The 20,501-nt window shown below is 52.8% G+C and overlaps 8 protein-coding genes across 8 annotated transcripts; 5 read left to right on the top strand and 3 right to left on the bottom strand.

Moving 5' to 3' along the window:
• Positions 1–1,183: 1,183 nt before the first annotated feature.
• Positions 1,184–1,950, bottom strand: J4E88_004286 (uncharacterized protein; the record flags this gene model as incomplete). Its single annotated transcript, XM_049397933.1, has 2 exons — positions 1,184–1,900; positions 1,942–1,950. The coding sequence occupies 2 exons, from the start codon at positions 1,948–1,950 to the stop codon at positions 1,184–1,186; spliced, it is 726 nt and encodes a 241-aa protein (XP_049256378.1).
• Positions 1,951–2,172: 222 nt separating this feature from the next.
• Positions 2,173–2,715, top strand: J4E88_004285 (uncharacterized protein; the record flags this gene model as incomplete). Its single annotated transcript, XM_049397932.1, has 1 exon — positions 2,173–2,715. The coding sequence occupies one exon, from the start codon at positions 2,173–2,175 to the stop codon at positions 2,713–2,715; it is 543 nt and encodes a 180-aa protein (XP_049256377.1).
• Positions 2,716–4,641: 1,926 nt separating this feature from the next.
• Positions 4,642–5,808, top strand: J4E88_004284 (uncharacterized protein; the record flags this gene model as incomplete). Its single annotated transcript, XM_049397931.1, has 2 exons — positions 4,642–5,007; positions 5,065–5,808. The coding sequence occupies 2 exons, from the start codon at positions 4,642–4,644 to the stop codon at positions 5,806–5,808; spliced, it is 1,110 nt and encodes a 369-aa protein (XP_049256376.1).
• Positions 5,809–7,066: 1,258 nt separating this feature from the next.
• J4E88_004283 (uncharacterized protein) lies at positions 7,067–7,507 on the top strand (the record flags this gene model as incomplete). Its single annotated transcript, XM_049397930.1, has 1 exon — positions 7,067–7,507. One exon carries the CDS (start codon positions 7,067–7,069, stop codon positions 7,505–7,507), a length of 441 nt encoding a protein of 146 aa, XP_049256375.1.
• A 790-nt stretch (positions 7,508–8,297) lies between these two features.
• J4E88_004282 (uncharacterized protein) lies at positions 8,298–9,119 on the bottom strand (the record flags this gene model as incomplete). The annotated part of the gene is made up of 1 exon (XM_049397929.1): positions 8,298–9,119. The coding sequence occupies one exon, from the start codon at positions 9,117–9,119 to the stop codon at positions 8,298–8,300; it is 822 nt and encodes a 273-aa protein (XP_049256374.1).
• Positions 9,120–9,717: 598 nt separating this feature from the next.
• On the top strand, positions 9,718–12,917 carry J4E88_004281 (uncharacterized protein; the record flags this gene model as incomplete). The annotated part of the gene is made up of 2 exons (XM_049397928.1): positions 9,718–10,154; positions 10,208–12,917. The coding sequence occupies 2 exons, from the start codon at positions 9,718–9,720 to the stop codon at positions 12,915–12,917; spliced, it is 3,147 nt and encodes a 1,048-aa protein (XP_049256373.1).
• Positions 12,918–13,087: 170 nt separating this feature from the next.
• Positions 13,088–14,560, bottom strand: TRM5 (tRNA(m(1)G37)methyltransferase; the record flags this gene model as incomplete). Its single annotated transcript, XM_049397927.1, has 2 exons — positions 13,088–14,232; positions 14,287–14,560. 2 exons carry the CDS (start codon positions 14,558–14,560, stop codon positions 13,088–13,090), a joined length of 1,419 nt encoding a protein of 472 aa, XP_049256372.1.
• Positions 14,561–15,096: 536 nt separating this feature from the next.
• On the top strand, positions 15,097–20,026 carry J4E88_004279 (uncharacterized protein; the record flags this gene model as incomplete). Its single annotated transcript, XM_049397926.1, has 2 exons — positions 15,097–15,157; positions 15,207–20,026. 2 exons carry the CDS (start codon positions 15,097–15,099, stop codon positions 20,024–20,026), a joined length of 4,881 nt encoding a protein of 1,626 aa, XP_049256371.1.
• Positions 20,027–20,501: the final 475 nt, after the last annotated feature.

Raw genomic sequence — 20,501 nt, 5'->3', positions numbered from 1 at the left:
AGATTATAATTCTGCTAGACTAGTGTTAAGACAAAGGTAGTAATAGCCTATAACAGCTTAGACGCGTAGGCTGTTATAGAGATACTACGCCTACTAGTGTGCTAACTTTTATAGATTCTACGTTCTACGTTAATAACTGCTCTCTTCTTCTAACTACCTTAAAGCTGCTTAATGCGCTATAATTAATATAATAGAGGTAATACAGAATAGAGGCAAGAGATAATAATAGTAGAAGATGCTGTAGCCTGTATAGCTTTTGCGAAATAGGTATCTTCTTTGTACACTAATTTAGACAAGCGTTAGGCATAATATTACTTTCGCGATATACTAAAAAGTTAGTTAAAAAATAAGGCTAGGGTAATAGAACTGCTCTAAAGAAGAGAAGAGTAGTATTATAGATTAAACTTATAACTCTACCTAATTAGGCCTAGCGCGTATTAAGTAAGGAACATTAAAACCTTACGTATATAGCTGTTTGTTTAATAACATAGTATTTTACAAGTAATACAATCTTATTCTATATACCTATTACACTATTAACTACTTTTACTATTAAAATGTATATAAAAGCTATTATATATAATATATAAGAGTAAAATAAAAGCTATTATTTTATATTATAATTATAGTAGTAATAAGCCTTTGTTAGTTAAATATTAAATAATAGGCCTCTAATAGTACATTGTTAATTTAATAGCCTATTTAACGTCTTTTACCCCCCTAGGGATGCGCGCTACGGTGGTTTCCCTTATAGCCCACTCCGCAGCGAGATCGTCTACTTTAACGTGCGCGAATGAATATGTTCCCCTCTTCAAAAATACAAATAAGGGTATTCGTCTGCGAACGTATCGTAATTCATACTCGTCAGGCTGAACTGTACGAGAGGAAACTGTCCCGCCATCTGCCCCCACGACCTGTTGGAGGTCGTGAGTCCGTCACAACCTGGGAAAATGAAGAGCACACGGATCGGGCGCCCTGCTAGCTCTTGGTAGTGTAGGATAGCCTGCTTGATCGACTCGCGGTAACAAGAGGTTTGGCTTAGCTGACCGAAGACGGTTTCCATGGAGGAGTCGTGTCCCAAAAAATACGGTAGGTATATTGGCGATGCGATTTCCATTTCCCACACGTTATCAGGATGCGCGAGTCTGGTGTGGGGCGTAGCCAGACGATTGCAGACACGGTTCTATGTGTTGTATAGCGCATCCACGTGAGCGTGCGCTTCCGTCTCTGCGTCCTGGCATGCGGAATCTTCCTTGGATCGGGGTCCGCTGGATCGCGAACAAGACAGCACGATATCGAAGGTCTCTCTAATATCGTCGGTATTGTCTTGGACATGTACGTCTGTCCCAAATAGTGCTCTTGCGTCAGGGCAGCACACATAACTGACGGCAGGGTTGATAGTAGTCGGTCTGTCTGAGCGGGTGAGAGAAGGTCGCACCTCGACTCCGTCTTCGTCGATCTGTATGAGTAGACCCTTTGAGCTGCTGAAATCTCTCCGTTTAGGCTCCTTTATATTGGCGGTCCTCGTAGCCGACCAACGTCTCGTCAATCTCGTGAAGAGGACGTTCGGTATCAGGCCGTCCGGCTCGTGCTCGAGAACAGCCATGATTGTGCGAAGCTTTGTGACTACGAATGCCTTTCTTTGAACGAGTATATCCATGTCGTCGGATGTCGCTCGAGCCAGTATGTCGACATTGGGCGCTGAACTGGACACGGATTTGGACGCTGAGGGGGACGCGGGGGTGGGCGCGGGGGCAGCGATGATGGTACAGTATTCATCCTGAATGGCTTTGCTCCATGGTCCCACTTCAGTCGTCTCAGCCGTACGGCGCCAGAGTAATTTGGCTTTTTGTGGCGAACATCCGATCCATGGCTGGGTGATGGCGTTCGGGTCTTCCTTCTATGAAACGGTACGATGGTAGGTAGGTGTACTCAGCATACGTACTGCATCGGGTGCACTCGACCATATTTCTTTTCCACTCGGACCGATCGCAAAGGCGAATCCAGATGCCGGCTTCCTAGTAGCGTTGCATCGCGCGAGATCTAGCTCTTCAAACTGCACCTACGTCATCGATCCGGTAGTGCCGAGCATCAACTATATCCAACTGAAATCCATCACCATGCTTGGTATCCTTACCTCCCTCAATACCAGAGAACAAGCTTTCAGACACCATGGCACCAGGCGATAACCTACCCGATTTTCTCACGAACACCAAGCTCGACCCCAGCTTCGACAAAGACATTCTCGACACACATCTGATCTACGATTACGATGCGCAAGACAACGATGGCAACCCCGAAAAGTGGCGGTACGAACTATGGTGTTTCTCTTCGGAGCGTGTCGTCTATGCCATCCATGGTGGTCCAATGGCTGGCCGCATCAACTACCAGCGCGCAACATACCAATGTATCCGCCCCGGCGAACTATGGCAGATCAATTGGCTCGAAGAGACAGGCAGCATCGTTTCTGCAGTCTACGACATCAAGGAGAAGAAGATGACGACGTTGATCGCCTTCTCGGAGGGCCACTGGAAGAGGGCGAAAGAGGCGCTGGGCGACAAGAGGAAGAAGGAGGATCTGGAGAGATGGAGGGGGCTGGCTGGTGTAGGAAACCAAACGTCGAGGTTCATGCTGAGCGAGCAGGCCCATGTTGTGGAGGTGTTCAAGGGCAAGGGTGAATTGGTGCCGATCAAAGAGAGCGATCCCCTGTTCTGATTGTGTACAACCGATGGACATCACCCAATGAAGCCGTTACCATGTACCAGTCATCTCGCTTGGTATATCCATTCGTTGACTACGACAAAGACGTTAGAAGAGACCATGGTGCTGGTACCATTGCATGGCATGAGATGAGGTGTTCAAGGGATCGCAACCTGTCGGGGCCATAGTGCCGGTAATGAAGTCAAAGCAACGTACCTTGCATTGCAGAATGGTAGTGCGACCATCCACGCGATGCTGTGTAGCAAGCCAGTGCCACAATGTAACCGAAGCGGTGAGCCATCCTGCCACAGTTCGGCGACCTGTTCGGCGTTCTGGAGTACCGTTACATGTTGTCGCAGACATCCATTACGACGCCATTCGGGTTCTCGTGCGCATGCGATACGTGTTTGTCCTCCAGACTTGGTTTGTTCTTGTGTGTCTCAAGGGCTTATGATATGTGAAAACCGTCCCCCAGGACTACTCTCCATATTCCTCTGGCACTCCTCGCTTGAGCACATGACATGCGCTACACCGAGAGAGCGGGGGGCGGAAGACCGATGTGGGAATGTCTCAATATCGCTTGGTTTCAACAACTCAACAAGACAGTCGGATCCCGTTAGAGTCAGAAGATGCGCTCGGAGCAGTAGTAGCAAGTATCGCTTGTGCTCCGGTGGATGCCGGGACATTACCGACCCGGTGGTCCTTTGTTCCTATGGGATACTCAATGCTTGTGATGATCTTGGTCTTTTGGCAGGTTTCTTTAGTACGACGAAGGCTATAACGTGCTGCGGTCAGAATGTAAAGGCATTGCTGACGTTGCTTCTCAGTACGTGTCGTCATCTTTCCGAACTCTTACGTTGCTTTTGCTCGCATCCTATAGGAACATCGTGTAGTCACTTGCGACCACGTGCAGTGCTACGGGTGTCGCTGTACTTGAAGAAGTAATGGATTGGGTTTCTCCTTCCGTACAGCCGGGCGAAGGCGCTGCACATGTCTGATAACGGTGTGGGGTAATGCCCGTCAGCAGCCAGGTCCCAGCGCAACGCTTCCTCGTATGCCCAGCGGGCTTCACGGCATTCATTCAGCGCGGGGTCCTTCGGCCCTGCGTAAGATATAGGCAAGGTTTGTACCGGACGTTTCAGTCGCTTCTCGAAGACACTGAAGATCCAGGGATGGTGGGAGCGGCGCACGCCTTGGCTGTTAGCGGCATGTTGTGAGTGGTGAGTGGCTTGGTTGGACAAAGAACAGACCGCATGTTCGGAGTCCGATGCCTGCTAAGCGCCCGCAGTCTGCTGCTGTAAGGACGGTGAGACTCGTCATGCGCCATTGGACTGGTCTTGCGCTAAGGCCAGATGTGTAGAGAGATTGAGCAAACGAAAGGACTCCAGGGCAATCTCCACTCACGCCATGTTAGATGATGGACGAAGGCATGCCGACAGCTCCAGGCCATCGCACGAGAGCATAACAGATCGTCGGGACCGCCGGAGACAAGCAACTGACCGTGCTTTGATGGAAAAGTTAAAGGGCAGAGTTAATTTTCCGATGCATTGCTCCGGCCCTTCCAAGGTTGAGTATGGAGTGTCAGTCTGGCCCTACCGCATTAAGCTAGCGTGAACCCTATCCATGCGACATTGCCCAGGTGGTTTCTGGCCCCCCAGCCAGTACGCCATGTGCCACAACAGCAGACAGTCGGTAGCAGCGCGACGCTACTCGCCCATGGACTCTTATGGTGCTTCATCAGCTGCTGCCAGCCTAGCAGCTATGTCCAGCTCGCCGTCCCTCATTCCTCGTGTGCCTCCTCCATATTCCTTTTGCTGCCTCGCGACCCCAGGCTGAATCACCACCCCGTTTCATTTCGACTTGCTTTTTACTCCTCGGTCTGGAACAAGTCGCCTTCAAATATTCGCCAGTCTGAACTCTCACACCACACAAACCCCAGCCATGGACCGCCCAGCACTCACATCACGGGAGCATCTGGAGCTCTTGCGAAGCTCTGCGTTTGAATCCGAACATGCCTGGCTCTACGACACTTCCTATCTGCAACACGAGGCAGCAGCGATGGCGTTGGAGCAAGAGATTGAGCAATCGCATGCCAGTATATCGCCAGACGACAACTCAGACGAGCAAGTGCGCATCATCAAGACGCAGATCAATATCCACAGGGAGAGGCAGCGGGCGCTAAGGCCGCATCTTGAAAGCGGGAGCGACCAGATCGACGAAGATGGGAACGAGTGCGTCTTTGTGCCAGCGCCGAACCAATGGGGCGCGAATGGAGACCTGGACGAGGAGAGCGAGAGTCTGTCTGCAGTGAGTAGTAATCTATGTTAATACTGTTAGTGTTGGGTCGTGACTAACATGCCTCAGATCCACAACCTCCTTACATGGCAAACTTCATACTCGCCCGTCTCACATGCCCCGCGTGACGAACTTCCCTCTCCAAATACACCGTACCACTCGCTGCTCGACCCGCACCAGCCCACGACCACGTACAATCTTCACCGCACGCGAGAATGGACGGGATCTTCAGGCTTCAGGAAGTTCATCTACAGCGCACGCGACTACTCGGATAAATACGCTCTATACATGCTTGAAGCCACCCACCGCGACGACAGCCAAGTCAACGCTGCAGACTTCTTCCGTGTCGCCGAGTACCCACAACCATGCATAAACATCCTTCTCTCCGGCATTGACAAGAAGCGCGCCATGACCAAAGACGCGGCCTACAAGTCGCGGTGCATACATCTACGCGGACCATTCTCGCAACCGATCAAAGAATACCCAGACAGGCAACAGAAGATACCATGGTCACCGCGACGATTCAAATATGGTGGACGTCGCTTCGTGTGGAAGCAAGGAGATCCTAACGACGATGCCATGCCGGAGACTTTGTACGAATATCAACAAGACTGGATAAAGCCAGGAAGCAGGACGGGCAAGCGATGCGACGATGCAAAGCTGATCAAACTTGTCTGGGGAGAAAAGAGGAGGAAGGGTAAAGTGGACAGCTACACGATCCATTTCAAGGGCGGCATGGATCAAGTCTTCAGGGAGATCTTGCTGGCCAGTCAGATGGCCAGGCAGGTATGTCTTTTCACCGCTATGGACTGAAGTCGCCATCTTTCGTCGGCCAGGGTTGAAATTGTACTTGTATATAACCACACAGCGCGAGGCGTTCAAGGGGGCCGTGGAACACGGGACGGATACCATGGAACATCATTTTGCAGTCAGTTCCCAGCGGAGCTTTCTGCTATTACAGTTTACAAGATCTTTGGAGTGGGCAGCAGGCTTCTCTACTACCTTGGACATAATTCCAGCCCAAGGGCAACACTAATCAAACTCAAATATTAGTCCTTCCATAGGGCAGCAACGCAATCGTCCACCAGCTTCTCACTTGACAACTACTCACCCAGGACGAATTGCGAAACATGAGTCAAATTGCGTGACCGTCTGCATGCAATTCATCTGACTCATCTGAATGCCCACGTTGAAGCGAAGAGAGGGAATATCCGCAGGACCGTTACATTGTGTAAGCTGCATATGCATGCTACGCTGTAGATTAGACGATAGCCTTGCTAACATACGCCCCTTACGGTATGTTGGCGCTGGTCGCATTGGCGCACCCTGCGATATTTGCCCTGGGTACTTTTTAGGAATACAAAATTATGCACCATCGGCTGTGGCTGAAGTTGGTCGCAGGTGGTAATGAGCATGTTGTTTTTTGTGGCGTGGCTCTACGCGCGAAATCCAATGCACATGACCAACTTGAATACTATCATGATAGGCAGGTTCGGATGTCTCGGAGAGATGCGATTCAGGAAGGCGTGCTCGTTGTGCTCAGGTGGAACAACGCTCCTTCCTACCATGTCGCCTGAGCCAGCATGTAAATGCAGGCGCTGTACACCGGTGTAGGTAAATATCACGATGACTTCATCGCCAGTCATTCGTGCATGCTCTCCGAACCCATCATCGATCGCATCTCCCCACGCACTCATATCGCATTATTGGTCACAGCGTACCCACCTGTGATATTCGTTACTGATATCTTTCCTGGATCAAGGGCATCAATTCGACGTTGAAAGCTGCCAGACCCAAAATCTTACCTGCGTCCTCGGCTGACGCCCACCGCTTCGCAACAGAACCGGCAACCTGTTAGCACACCCTGGTGCATACGCCACTTTGCGGGTATATCAAATCACAACTCGGAGCGTGCGTTACTGCATACAACCCGACCGATCAGCACGCAACAGGGCCCACGTACATCGCTTACAGCTTACAGCGAGGGCCAGCAACACCAACATACCCGCTTCACCGTCTCGGAAGGACCCTCGCGGAGGAAGACCCACCAGTCATGTTTGCAGATCGCAACATGGAGCTGCGAATGTCAACATACCTCTTCTGCTGCGCGTTGATCTCGCCCCCTCCTCCCTCAGACCTCCTATCAAATTACTTCACCAAGTCGCCCAAGATCACAGGGCACGGCCCCGAGTGGTCACGCTCGCGGCTGCCGTTCCTAGCCAAGACATTCTCTGGCAAAGACGGCTGCGAGGAGTACTTCAAGCTGATGACTGATGTGCTGGACATGGCCTTGCCGAATGATGCGTTCCCACGAGACAGCGGGTTCATTGTGGATGCAGATGCTGGGATGGTGAGTGTCGTTGGCAAAGGAAGGTTTACGAGTAAGAAGACGGGCAAGGGATGGGATGAGCAGTTCATCTATCGGTTCAGTGGGTTTGATCATGAGGGGAAGATAGGGCATTGGGAAATTTGGGCGGATCCTTTGAGTGCTTGGGAGGCTGTTGGGGAGTGAGGCTTCTCTTGTTATCGTTGAAACTCGTGGATATTGACAGACCGATTGAGGATTCGACAGCTAGGTAAATACCTTCAGCGACAAGCTTTAAAAGCTAAAGATTCGAAGTTTACAGCAAATGTATGGATGCAGGTGGAGCTAGCGAGTGAATGCCGTTAGCGTCTCGCTTGGGTGATGTGGGTCCCTGGCGGCGGCTTCTGCAGCTTCCTCTGAGCCCTCAACTTTTCTTCATCCGCTCTCACACGCCGCCAAACCAGCTCTACAACACCATGGTGCAAGCTGCGCAAAGCCCTATGGAGCAGTGGCGCGCATCCATAGTAGTTCGCTGATTGCTCTACACTAACCTACAGCCGCAGCTCGCTGTGCTTCATTTCTCATGGTACGTTCATTATCTCTTCTCTACAGCACCCGCGTCCTCGCGACGCGCGCGCACAGCTCAAAAGATGATATGTACATCGACCATTAAACACTTTAGGAAGAGCCGGAAAAGGTATGGCTAGCATCGACAAATGCTACGCCGTCGCTGCTTATAACTTGGTCTCTGAAGAGCATCACCACTTTCACGTCATGGAAACTGGGTTTCGAACTGTCGCTGACGATGCAAAGATTAGGTGCCTGCTATTTACGATACCTTAAGCGATCGCTACACACAACGCGTGACGTACACGACGCGCGATGTCGACTCGGGGGGTACAGAAATGACATATCGCGCGAGCAGATGTAATGACAAGGGCACAATGCGACATCTTGAGAGATGCGCATAGCATATTATGTATTGACGCTACGGAGGCTACGTCTGTAGAGCACTGCTGGCGCTATCGCTGTCGAATAAGGCCGCGGCATCCAACTCGAGTGTGGAGACGGACGGCCTCGCCTTCTCGTACAAGCCCATAGTGTCTGGCAACCCTAGGAAGGGGTCGGCAAGGTTGTCGCAGCCGGCAGGCCACGAGACCGATTGGCCGAGCGCATAACTGTCGCTCCAAGACTGGATGAAGTTGGTCATGTCGACGTCGAGATCGGGATTGATCATAGAGGATTGCCCTTCGAATACGGCGAGATCTTCCGTGTTGAGAGCACTCGCGTCAGCACCCAAGTCGACTAGATCATTGAAATCGAACGTATCCCAATCCCAAGACTGATTACTTCCATCTGCTGCTGTCGCCGATGTCGATAGCGTGCTGGGGCTGTTGCGCTCGTTCGCCTTTCTCTTTGCGTACTCCTTCGGTGTCAACCCCGTCTTGTCCTTGAAGATCTTATGGAAGTACCGCGGCGTGAGATTGACCTTCTTGGCTAGGTCTTGCAGTCTCAACGCGCTGGCGTCCTCGTTCTCCAAGGCTTCATCAATCAGTACACATGCTTTCTCCACCGCTCGCTCCTGTGGGTCTTCGAGTACGGTATTGGGTTTGCATCTCTTGCACGCCCTGAACCCAGCTGCCTCTGCTTCTAGTGCTGTCGCATAAAATCCGACATTTGCTCTCCTCGCTAGTCGTCCAGGGCACGTTGGTCGACAGTAGATTCGGGTAGATTTGACGGAGTAAATGAAGTGGCCATTCGCGTCTGCGTCTCGTGTCGAAAGGGCTCGCCACCGTGCAGCATCAGTCGCATAAGCCATGGGATAGGATTTGTACAAGAGGACTACGTAATTAGCATGACTTCAAGCCTCGCAGCGATGGTGCGCAAAGTATACCTTCTATGTTGTAAACCTAGAGATGTTTCCAGACAGCAAGAAAGTGTGAAGCTCAACAACGCGAATGTACAGCAAGCCCAAATTTGTCCTGCGCGAAACTCAGACGGTAAAAAAACAGTCCGTCGGATACGTGCAGCGACAGTAATCGCGGCAACGGGCCCTCTTAAGAGCTCTGGCAAACTTCCCGCATCCCAAGGCTATCTATGCTGTGATTGGATACTTTGAGAGCCAGTTTGAGAGCACGCGATGACGCACGCTAAACTCATCTCTATTAACACCTAGACATCGCGTATAAACACGCGATTCACACAGCGTTCCTTACATAGCAAAGACCAATGTAGACGAGATGAGTGCGCACGCGAAGCAGTCGGCGCGTCGCGTCGGGCTCTTTCCACGTCGGACGCGACTCGGGTGGAAGAGGTAGGCACGATGGAGGCACCGACTACCAAACCATGAGTCTCACTCGAGCTCAATCTTTTGCCACCGATAGGACCTCCGCAACTTCATTCTCGCTCTTACCAGCATGGCGGAAGGCCTCGACAGTGTTGCGGTACCCAGCATCGCGGCTCTCCCACCAACGACAACGCGACAGATCGGTTCCGGACAGGTCCTCGTTGATCCCAGTTCCGTCGTCAAGGAGCTCATAGACAACGCTCTAGATGCGCGAGCGAAGAGCATATTTGTGGATACCACTGTTAACACGGTCGACTCTATCCAAGTCAAAGATGATGGCCATGGCATACCAGCTGAAGATCGCCCTCTTGTATGTCGCCGCTACTGCACCAGCAAAATCAGAGATTTTCACGACCTGAGAGAAGTCGGAGGGAAATGGCTGGGATTTCGCGGTGAGGCGCTATCAAGCATGGCTGATATGAGTGGCTCGCTTTCTGTCACTACTCGAGTAGAAGGAGAGCCAGTCGCTGTCAAGCTGAAATATGATCGGAACGGCGAGCTGGCTTCGTAAGACATCAATGGTAATCTCACGCGTAGCTATCACGGACTAATGTATGCAGCACTGAACACGACTCCCATCCAGTTGGTACGACGGTCAAGGTTACCAAGTTCTTTGACTTCATACCCGTCCGAAAGGAGACAGGGATCAAGAATTCAGCAAAAACGCTTGCGAAGATCCGGCGGCTGATGCAAGCCTATGCACTGGCTAGGCCTACTATACGGTTCCGGCTCCGCGTACTGAAAGCGAAGAACAGCAATGGTGACTTTGTCTATGCGCCGAAAGCCGACGCCAACATTGAAGATGCAGTCCTGAAAGTCATCGGTAAGGATTGCGCTCTACAGTGTGATTGGACTGCATTGGTGGCCAACGACTTCGAGGTTCATGCTTTCCTTCCAAAGCCAGGTGCAAGCGGACCGAAGATAGCCCATCAAGGGGCGTTCGTCTCAATCGATGCAAGGCCTGTGTCGAACAGTCGTGGTACTATCAAGCGGATCATCACAACTTATAAGGAACGACTCCGCAAATCAGCGCCTGCGCTGGCTGGCGTCAAGGATCCGTTCTTCTGCATGAACATCATTTGTCCACCTGACAGTTACGACCCCAACATCGAACCAGCCAAAGACGACGTCATGTTCGATAACAGCGAAGTGGTTGTTGCCGTTGTGGATAAGCTGCTCAAAGCTTACTATCCTGAGGCTATCCAGGATATTCCAGATATTCAGGATGCCGAGATGCCGACGTCTGCACAACAGCAGTATGAGCCCCAATTTGAGGAGCTACCGAGTCGCATCGAAAGCCCCATCACGATACATGAGCATGAGCCTGCAAACCGGAATGAGCAACCCACGACTGATCCGGCTCAGGCGCTGCCACGCTGGAGGTCAAGCATGTATGGTATTGATGAGGAAGACCTAGAGTTTCTGCAAGAAAACCCAGCACCTGTGGTCGAAGAGGAAGAGGAGAAGGGTCTACGCGCAGTGGAAGTGTCTAATCCATGGACCATTGCTCGCATGAACACTACGATCAAGCCCAAACAAGCTGCGAGCAACGAACAACTGCTGAGCCCGGCCAAAAGTCAAAGAGGTAGCGAACCGCACCCCTCTTCTCCCAGTCCTGCTATTACTCCACGTCGTCCATTGTCAGCGGCGCCCCTGACGCCTCAGACTTTGTCGAAGACGAACATGAGGTCTCCTTTGGATGCTGAACTGGAGCGTAGTATTCAGCATGTATCGCGCCCCAGTTCAGAAGCTGGAATTCTCGACGACAGGACACAAGAGCGGGACACGGTCAGTCGAGATCGTCACGAGCGTCTTGGTCCTCCGCCACAGAACGCCTTATCGAGCCATTTCGCACGATCTGACATCAACTCCATCAAGTCAGGACTCACGGACTACAGCCAGATCGGAAAGGGCTCACAGCGGTTGACTCCTCCAGTAACGTCAGCTCCTCGTAACCGACGTACTCAACCGGCTCATGTAAATACACCATTTGCACCACCAAAGCAAAGGTCGAATGCTATGGGGCTCGGAGAGTATGTACTTGGCACACAAGCTCTCGAACCAGCTCGTCGACAGAAGCAGGCCAAGAAGATTGGAGGAGCGTCATTCCCGAACAACGCCTTATCTTCACCAAGCAGACCCGTGATCGACCCAGCTGACCGGTTGGTGGCAAGACAACTTCACTCGAACGACAACACTGATATCCGTAACTTCTTTGGACGCGGCCGAGATAAGGACATAGCTAATCCGCTGGTTGATGGTTTTTCTCGAGCTTCCTCAGCGGAACCGCAGTCCCGCTCAAAGCGCACCAGAAATTCTTCACTGGTCAACGATGACGGTCAGATGGATACTGATTCGCGAAGAGTGGCTGAACATTTTCAAGCGTTTGCTGAACACGAAGACCATCGCTTTAAACCTCAGATATCTACCCGAATCTCAAAGCCTCCAGAGACGCACCATCCCGACCAAAGCGCCAAAGAGATGGAAGCATATTTCAAAACGCAAGAACAGCAACACTCCAGCTCCCCGTCCCGCCCCCAAAAAGCATCTCAAAGACAGGAGCCTCGCATCGCACCACCCCACGAAACGTCAAAGAAACCGCATCGACTCAGACGCCGCACAACAGACGCTCTCGAGCGCACCAAGTCCTCCAAACTCCCACTGGAGCGCACACCCGATGGTTTCCAGATCCAAGACCTGATCCTCCGGCTTCCAGCCAGCATCGACACCATCGTACAAAGCTCGCGTAAACTCGACATGCAGCTCAACAGCCCAGAATGGGGTTACGCGTCGGAAAGCGCATATGACGTGTTCGGCGAGCCGGTGCTTGAGAAGAAGATCATGGAGTGGGTGGTTACGTTGGATGCAATGTTGTGTCAGCGGTATGAGAGGATCGATGGACCGGATGCGCGATGTGAGATGCATGAGGGGATTCAGCGGGCGCTTGATACGAGGAAAGAGGTGGATGATGTTGCGCAGATGGAGGTGAGTATAAGTCAAGACGTACGACGCGCTGCAGGCGAGAGAATCGAACATGATGTCTCGATGGATGTCGGTGATGCTTCTGGCGTCGTGGTTCAGCAGCCTGTCGTCGAGGAAGAGAAGAAGGTGCATGATGACTGCGAGTTCGATTTCGATATGGAGGAGTTTGTTGATCTGACGGGAGGGGATGAGAGGCAGAGTATGGGGATAGCAGGAGAGGCAGATGTGAGTGGAATCAAGGGTGAGTTTGACGACGATATCGAGGATGAGATGTTGATGGATCTATAAAGCATGTGGAAGAGAGCATGTGGGGGAGAGCAACCTGATGGATGGATATCAATCGGCCTCAGCTGCAGCGTTGCCATGTTGTAACATAGCTCACTCAGTGAGTATTAGCTCATGTAAAGCGTGTGCCCAACAACATGCTATCTTGCCCCTTTCACGTCTACAGTGTATCCTCAAACCTCCCTAAAAGCAACCTCCTCAGGCAGCCTAAAACTAGCACAGAACATCCTCTTCTTCGGCGCCACATCTCTGACATCATACACGTTCACGTCCTCCATATCGGGTGTGATCACGGTACCCAACTGCCTACTAACCTCCTCGCAAATGCCCTTGATCTCCTCGACGTTATCATCGCTCTTGGTCGAGAAGCAGTGTACATGGATCATAGGCAATTTCTGCGAAGTGTGCGGCGCGAGGAGTTTCTTGATTTCAGAGGCTGGATGTCCAGGGACGTTGGCGTAGAGACCGATGAAGGAGGGGAGGAAGGTAATGGCGGAGGCGGGGAGGTTCATGACGTAGTGCGAAAAGAATCGTGGTTGGACGAGCGTCTTGAGGGGTTCAGGCTGTTTCTTCTCTTCTGGTTTACTGCGCGAAGATTTGGTTTTGGGGTAGATGGATATGGAGTGCTCGTCGCTTGTCAACAGATCCGCAGAGGCTTGACGGATAAAGGCTCCGCCGTCGGTGTTGAAGGAACGGACAAAGTCGCCTACTTTGTTGATCTTGATGTTGCCGACGAGCGAGTTGTAGGATTCGGGGTTGAGGTCGTTGGCCCAGACGAAGCACTTCTTCTTGCCCGCGGGTACGGCAAAGGGTCCTACTCCGGCCATGACATCGCATATGGCTTCGCCTTCGCGGAACATGTTGCAGAGCCGCTCGTGCTCCGTGTGCAGACGCGTGTTCCAGTATACTTTTGCAAAGTCGAATTTGAAGGTGCAGCCCTGCTCGCGCAGTTCGACGTTCATGTCGTCCGGGCCGTGGAGCACTTCGTACTGGAAGGTGCGGAATGCGTTCTCGGTGCCTACATTGTCGAGCTTGTTGATGACCGTCTTGACCATGGGGTTCTTGTCGGCGAGGACAGTTGCGATGAGGTGCTTGTAAGGCCAGTACCGTTCGCGGAGGTTCAGATGGGCAACGTGGCCGGCGAGGGCGAAACCCTGGGGTATCTCATCGTCGTGGACGGACTCGGGTGGGGGGATGGTTGCGCTCGTGATTTCGGAGTAGGTGAAGTAGTCGTAGTTGAGCTGCAGCTGGTAGGGTATGACGCCCAGTGTGCCGTCTTGCTCGAGATCGCGCAGCTTAGGGGACCAGGTCGTCCGATCTGCCTGGTTTCAGACTCAGTACTCCCATGTACTACCGCCATGGGGTGACTCACCGGAGTGGACGACTTCTGGTCGCAGGAGCAGGCATTTGCTGCCTCTCGACGCTTGTTCTGAATCGGGGTCGACTCTTATCGGATCTATGCGATTGCTTGGCAGCGTGTCCTTGCTGGCGGTGAGTTCCTTGCGGCAGCGCGATATGTCCTTGGGGTTGAAGATGCGGGCGGCCGAGGTGGGGATGGTCTTTTGGAAGAAGCTGCGGTCCAGCACCTTCATGGCGCGGTTCACGGGGGGCGCGAACATGTCCGTCGTCGCTTCTGTATCCGACATTGAATCGTGGGCGCGTGGAGAGTTGGTGTCGCGTGGGTGTGTCGCGGCTGGGGAATTATTTTTTGGTGAGGGATGACGCAGGCACCGTTAGGATGACCCCAGCATGGCACATGTCAGGTACCGACCGCTTTGGGCGGCGCGACCCTCGAGACGTGAAAGACATAGTCTGTGGTAATCAACTTGTATCCGTCTCGACTACGTGCATGTCAGTGTCTTGAACGGCGTCAGGGTCCGCAGCACAGGTGACGACAGGCCAGTCCAAGCTTCGTGGTCGGCTGCAGGGGTCGGGACACCAGGATCGCGTACCTAATCTTGCACCGGCGTGGTCAATCAACAAAACAACTTCGCCATAGCACCGCCTCCTGAGCCGTGGATGACCGCGACCGCGCCCTCGCCCTCGCCCGTCCACCGTCGTCGCCGCCCATGAAGTCTCCCGGATCCCGCGTCTGACCGCTGCATAGACCGAGCGGCCCGTTGCCATCTCCTTTGTCCGCATACCCCGGATTCCGAGCACGCACAAAGTCACCACGCCCACCATGGCGTCTGGCGGAGGAAACATCAAGGTCGTGGTGCGATGCAGGCCCTTCAACGGCCGAGGTAGGCAGCCCCCTTGCGTTACTAAGGCGCTGCAACTAACAACGCGCAGAGAAGGCGCGCAATGCACAGTGTATCGTGCAGATGAAGGGCGACCAGACCATCCTCTCCCCTCCCCAACATGCCGACATCAAGGGGAAAGCCGCCAAAGCCGCCTCCGAGGGCACCAAGACGTTCGCCTTCGACAGGTCGTACTGGTCCTTCGACCGCGACGCTCCCAACTATGCCGGCCAGGACAACCTCCACGAGGATCTTGGCAAGCCGCTGCTCGACAATGCCTTCCAGGGCTACAACAACTGTATCTTCGCCTACGGCCAGACGGGTTCGGGCAAGTCGTACTCTATGATGGGCTATGGCGCCGAGTACGGAATCATCCCCAAGATTTGCCAGGACATGTTCGAGAGGATCAAGGGGTTACAGGCAGACAAGAACTCGTCCTGCACCGTCGAAGTCTCCTACCTGGAAATCTACAACGAGCGCGTACGCGACCTGCTGAACCCCTCGAATAAAGGGAACCTGCGAGTTCGCGAGCATCCGTCCACCGGTCCCTATGTCGAAGATCTCGCCAAATTGGTCGTCCAGTCCTTTCCCGAAATCGAGAACCTCATGGACGAGGGAAACAAGGCCCGTACCGTAGCGGCCACTAACATGAACGAGACGTCCTCGCGATCGCACGCCGTCTTCACCCTCACCCTTACCCAGAAGCGCCACGATGTCGAGACAAGCATGAGCGGAGAGAGGGTCGCCAAGATCAGTTTGGTCGATTTGGCCGGATCAGAACGAGCTCAGTCGACGGGTGCGACCGGCGCGAGATTGAAGGAGGGTGCCGAGATCAACAGGTCTCTGTCTACATTGGGTCGTGTCATTGCAGCGCTTGCAGACCAGTCGTCGGGAGGCAAGAAGAAGGGTACCCAAGTGCCATACCGAGACTCCATCTTGACATGGCTTCTGAAAGACTCTTTGGGAGGAAACAGTATGACAGCCATGATTGCTGCCATCTCTCCGGCCGACATCAACTTCGAAGAAACCCTCTCGACCCTCCGCTACGCCGACTCTGCGAAACGCATCAAGAACCACGCCGTCGTGAACGAAGACCCGAACGCGCGCATGATCCGAGAGCTCAAGGAAGAACTGTCAAAACTGCGGACTCAGCTGGGTGGAGGAGGCGGTGGAGTTGCCGGAGCGAATGGCATCATAGAAGAACAGTACGCACCCGATACACCATTGGAGAAGCAGATCGTTTCCATCACACAAGCAGACGGTTCGATCAAGAAGGTATCCAAGGCCGAGATTGCAGAGCAGCTTGATCAATCAGAGAAACTCTATACCGAGTTGAACCAAACTTGGGAAGAGAAGCTGCAAAAGACTGAAGAAATCCACAAGGAACGAGAAGCCGCGCTGGAAGAGCTTGGTATCAGTATCGAAAAGGGTTTCGTTGGTCTGTCAACACCAAAGAACATGCCTCATTTGGTCAACTTGAGTGATGATCCACTCTTGACTGAATGTCTCGTCTACAACCTAAAGCCGGGCACAACGACCGTTGGCAATTCTGATGTTGAAGGCCAAACCGCACAAATACGTCTGAATGGCTCGCAGATTCTTGCCGAACACTGTCACTTCGAGAATGTGGACGGCAAGGTGACGGTGATACCCCAGGAAACCGCTAGCGTCATGGTCAATGGTGTACGCATCGACAAGCCAAGGTTACTCAAGAGCGGCCACCGCATCATCCTTGGCGACTTCCACATCTTCCGCTTCAACAATCCGCAAGAGGCAAGAGCTGAGCGTGCTGAAGTAGGCACAAGCCTACTTCGACAGACGGTTACCGCCAGCCAGCTCAACTCTCCCTCGCCTGCACCGCGACCCGGTCACGACAGATCGTACAGCGCCATCAGCATCGCAAACTCTGACTTCGACCCCGATAGTCCAAGGGCAGGATCGCCTGCATTCTGGCAACGCGGTCGTGAATCCGAGTTCTCCTACGCGCGCAGAGAAGCTCTTACAGCGTGGCTGGGGCCAGACAAACGCATCGAAAACCTTCCAGACGAAGACTTTGAGGCACTCTTCGAAGATCTCAGCAGGTTGCGCGAGACCCGCAAAGCACGTCCCGAGAGTCGCATCTTCAGCGACGAGGATACAGAGTCGATGTCCTCATATCCTGTACGAGAGAAGTACGCTTCTGGTGGGACACTAGACAACTTCTCGCTCGATACCATGTTGACGATGCCATCCACGCCAAGGCAAGACGGCAGCGAAAAGATGGAGGAGATACGAGAAGACATGGAAGAGAAGATGGACAAGCGGAAAGAGGACTACAGTGCAAAGCTGAAAGCTGATGCAGAAGCTAAAGTCGAGCTGGAAGAACTGCGGGCTGCGAAGGAAGAGATGCAGAAGCAGCTACAACAGCAGAAGGAGGCTTTTGCACGTCAAATGAAAGAGCTTGGACACGAGTGGGTACCTGAACCTGAAAGCAGCGGAACGCCGGAAGCCGAGGCCGATGCCGATGCCGAAGCAAAGGATGCACACAACGAGCAGAATGAGCAGCAACTGGAGTTGATCCGGACTGTTTTCAAACAGTGGCGGCGAAGGAAATATGTCACCATGGCGGAGACACTTTTGCAGAACGCCGCTGTTCTGAAGGAGGCTCAGGTTATGAGTCAACAGATGGACAAGCGCGTCGTCTTCCAATTCTGCATTGTCGATATCGGGCATACTGTCCCGTCATCTTACGACTTGGTGAACATGGGCATTCCAGGTGAAGACGATGAATACCTCGACAGCCAGTCCAAGCCCTGCGTTGGTGTCCGTGTCATCGACTTCAAGAACGAAGTGGTGCACCTATGGTCATTACAGAAGCTACGCGATCGTGTACGACGGATGCATCAAATGCATCAGTATATGAACCGACCCGAATACTTCCAGCACTTCAACCCGGAGTCACCGTTCTCAGAACCTTGCATGCCCGAGTTCTCGCGCATCGGCGATGTGGACGTTCCGCTTGCTGCTGTGTTCGAATCAAGAGTGCGAGACTTCAGCCTAGATGTCATCTCTCCTTACACGGCGAATCCCATTGGTATCATTCGACTATCACTAGAACCTTCGTCTGCAGAAGCACCTTCGACTACGCTCAAGTTCAACGTCGGCATGCATGAGCTTGTTGGGTTTCCGGAACGAGAGGGCACCCAAGTCCACGCTGTGCTCTTTGTACCCGGCATCTCAGACGAAAGTGGAGCCACGACCACAACCTGGATCACCGATTTCAACGAAGGCCCTATCCGTTTCGAGAGTGTGCACAGCATGAGTCTTCCATACCCGAGCCCGCGCGACACGTTCCTTCGAATCTCCATTTTCGCAAAGGTCACGGATATCCACCTCGATAAATTGCTGAGCTGGGATGACATGCGCGACTCTGCGGAAAAGCCTAAGCAGAAGCGCCGTCACGCTCGGTTACCGGAGTCGGAGTTCTACACAGAGGATACACATGACATCTTCTCCCGCATCCAGATTCAGGAGATTACTGACGATGGGACATACCAACCCGTCGAGGTAACGCAGAGCAACGTCATGGACGCTGGGGTATACCAACTCCACCAGGGTCTAGCGCGCCGCATCGTTGTCAACCTCACTCATACTTCTGGAGACACAATACAATGGGAGGATGTCAAGTCGCTGCGCATGGGTCACATCCGACTGGTCGATGCAGCTGGTAACAGTCCTAACTACGGCTCACCCGTCAAAGAAGTGCCTGTCGATCTGACATCCCCACCTGTCATCAGGAAGAACGCCGATGGCACCACAAATGTCAAATTTGTAGGACGATGGGACAGTACGGCTCACGCGTCTCAAATTCTCGATCGGGCGACAAAGGATAACTTCCGCGTGAAAGTCACGCTGCTGTTCGACGTCACATCTTCCAAACTTATCGAACCGATGTCGTTCTCCTTCGACCTCTTCGTACAAATCCGGGGCCGTTCTTACATGCGCCAGACCTCTCTCTTCTCGTTGGCGAACATATGGAATACGGTGAAGGTCGTTCACTCGACAGTAGGAATCTTCAACGTTGCTATTCGCCCCACTTCCGTCAAGCGCGCGACAGATCTCTGGCGAATGAACACGAAAGACGACTACGTGAAGGGTGAAGAGCAGCTCGCAGGCTGGACGCCGCGCGGTGTTTCGCTGGTACGCGACTTCATCCACATAGAAAAGCGCCGCGCTCGGATCGCAGAGATAGAAACAGCGCGTTCTGTCTTGTCATCCAAGGCATTGAGCATACCTGCTTCCGCACTTGCTTCCTCAAAGGATAAGCCCTTGGAAGAGGCTCAGATAGCACTCCTCCAACGCATGGTCTCGCTCTGGAAGACCAAGAAAGCGCCTGCAGAAATCATCCTCAACCCCACGAATCTTGAGCCTCCCACCAACGGCGCCGCCTTTGCGGCACGCTCTCCTTCTCCATCGCCAAACCCAACCCCCAGCTTGACAGCTACCGTCCGCTTCATTAGCAAGAACCCTAACTTAATGAAAGCGTCCTACCTCCTCACCCCTGATCCAACAAACACGCGCTGGATACGGCGATACGTCGAACTACGAAAGCCATACCTCCACATCTACTCATCAGACGGCGACGAGATCAACGCCATCAATGTCAGCACAGCGCGTATCGACCATTCGCCGCAAATCGCGAAATTACTTGGAGGTGGACAGCAAAGCAACGGCCAAGGAAATGCCGGCGCGCACAAGGACGTTGTCTTTGCTGTCTTCGCGAGAAGCAACACGTACATCTTCCGAGCGCGAAGCGAGAGGGAGAAGATTGAGTGGATATTGCGCTTAGATCAAAGTTACTTCAGCAGCGAAGGAAGCGAGGCGTCGACGTGAGGACGCGTAATGAGTATTTGGCTGGAAAAAGTTACATGTAGACATTCGGCGCCATGTGGAAGGGTTTTAATTCTTGTACCGAAGTTGTAGAACAGTGGAAGACGGTTGGTCGAGGTGTTGTTGCTGTCCCCCCGTCAGGCTTTGGCGTTATAGTCGGGCTTTTGTATAGCTTTTCTTGGGATACCCAGAGTATAGTTGATACTCGTTTTGCGCGATAATTTAGCGTAGAGATTTTGTCAATTCAGCTTCATTGCTAGACTATAGCTTCGTTCTGATCGTGATGGCGCTCACCCCGCAAGCACTAGCCTGTTTCCAGAACCCCTCACACGCGATTGCCCGAGGCTAAAAACATTGGATCGACGCAGCTTACTCGCACACGACCACGACGCCAATGTTAACCTTCAGTAGCACCATGGGTTTTACGTATCTACTTGTCTGTAACGCGATAGCAGAAGTCGAAGGCATTAGGCAAAGC

The sequence above is a fragment of the Alternaria novae-zelandiae genome (assembly GCF_023758075.1).
Source record: "Alternaria novae-zelandiae strain BMP 2774 chromosome Unknown scaffold_7, whole genome shotgun sequence".
Classification (NCBI taxonomy): Eukaryota; Fungi; Ascomycota; class Dothideomycetes; order Pleosporales; family Pleosporaceae; genus Alternaria; species Alternaria novae-zelandiae.
The sequence above is the reverse complement of the archived record's forward strand: the minus strand, read 5'-3'. Positions and strand labels throughout refer to the sequence as shown.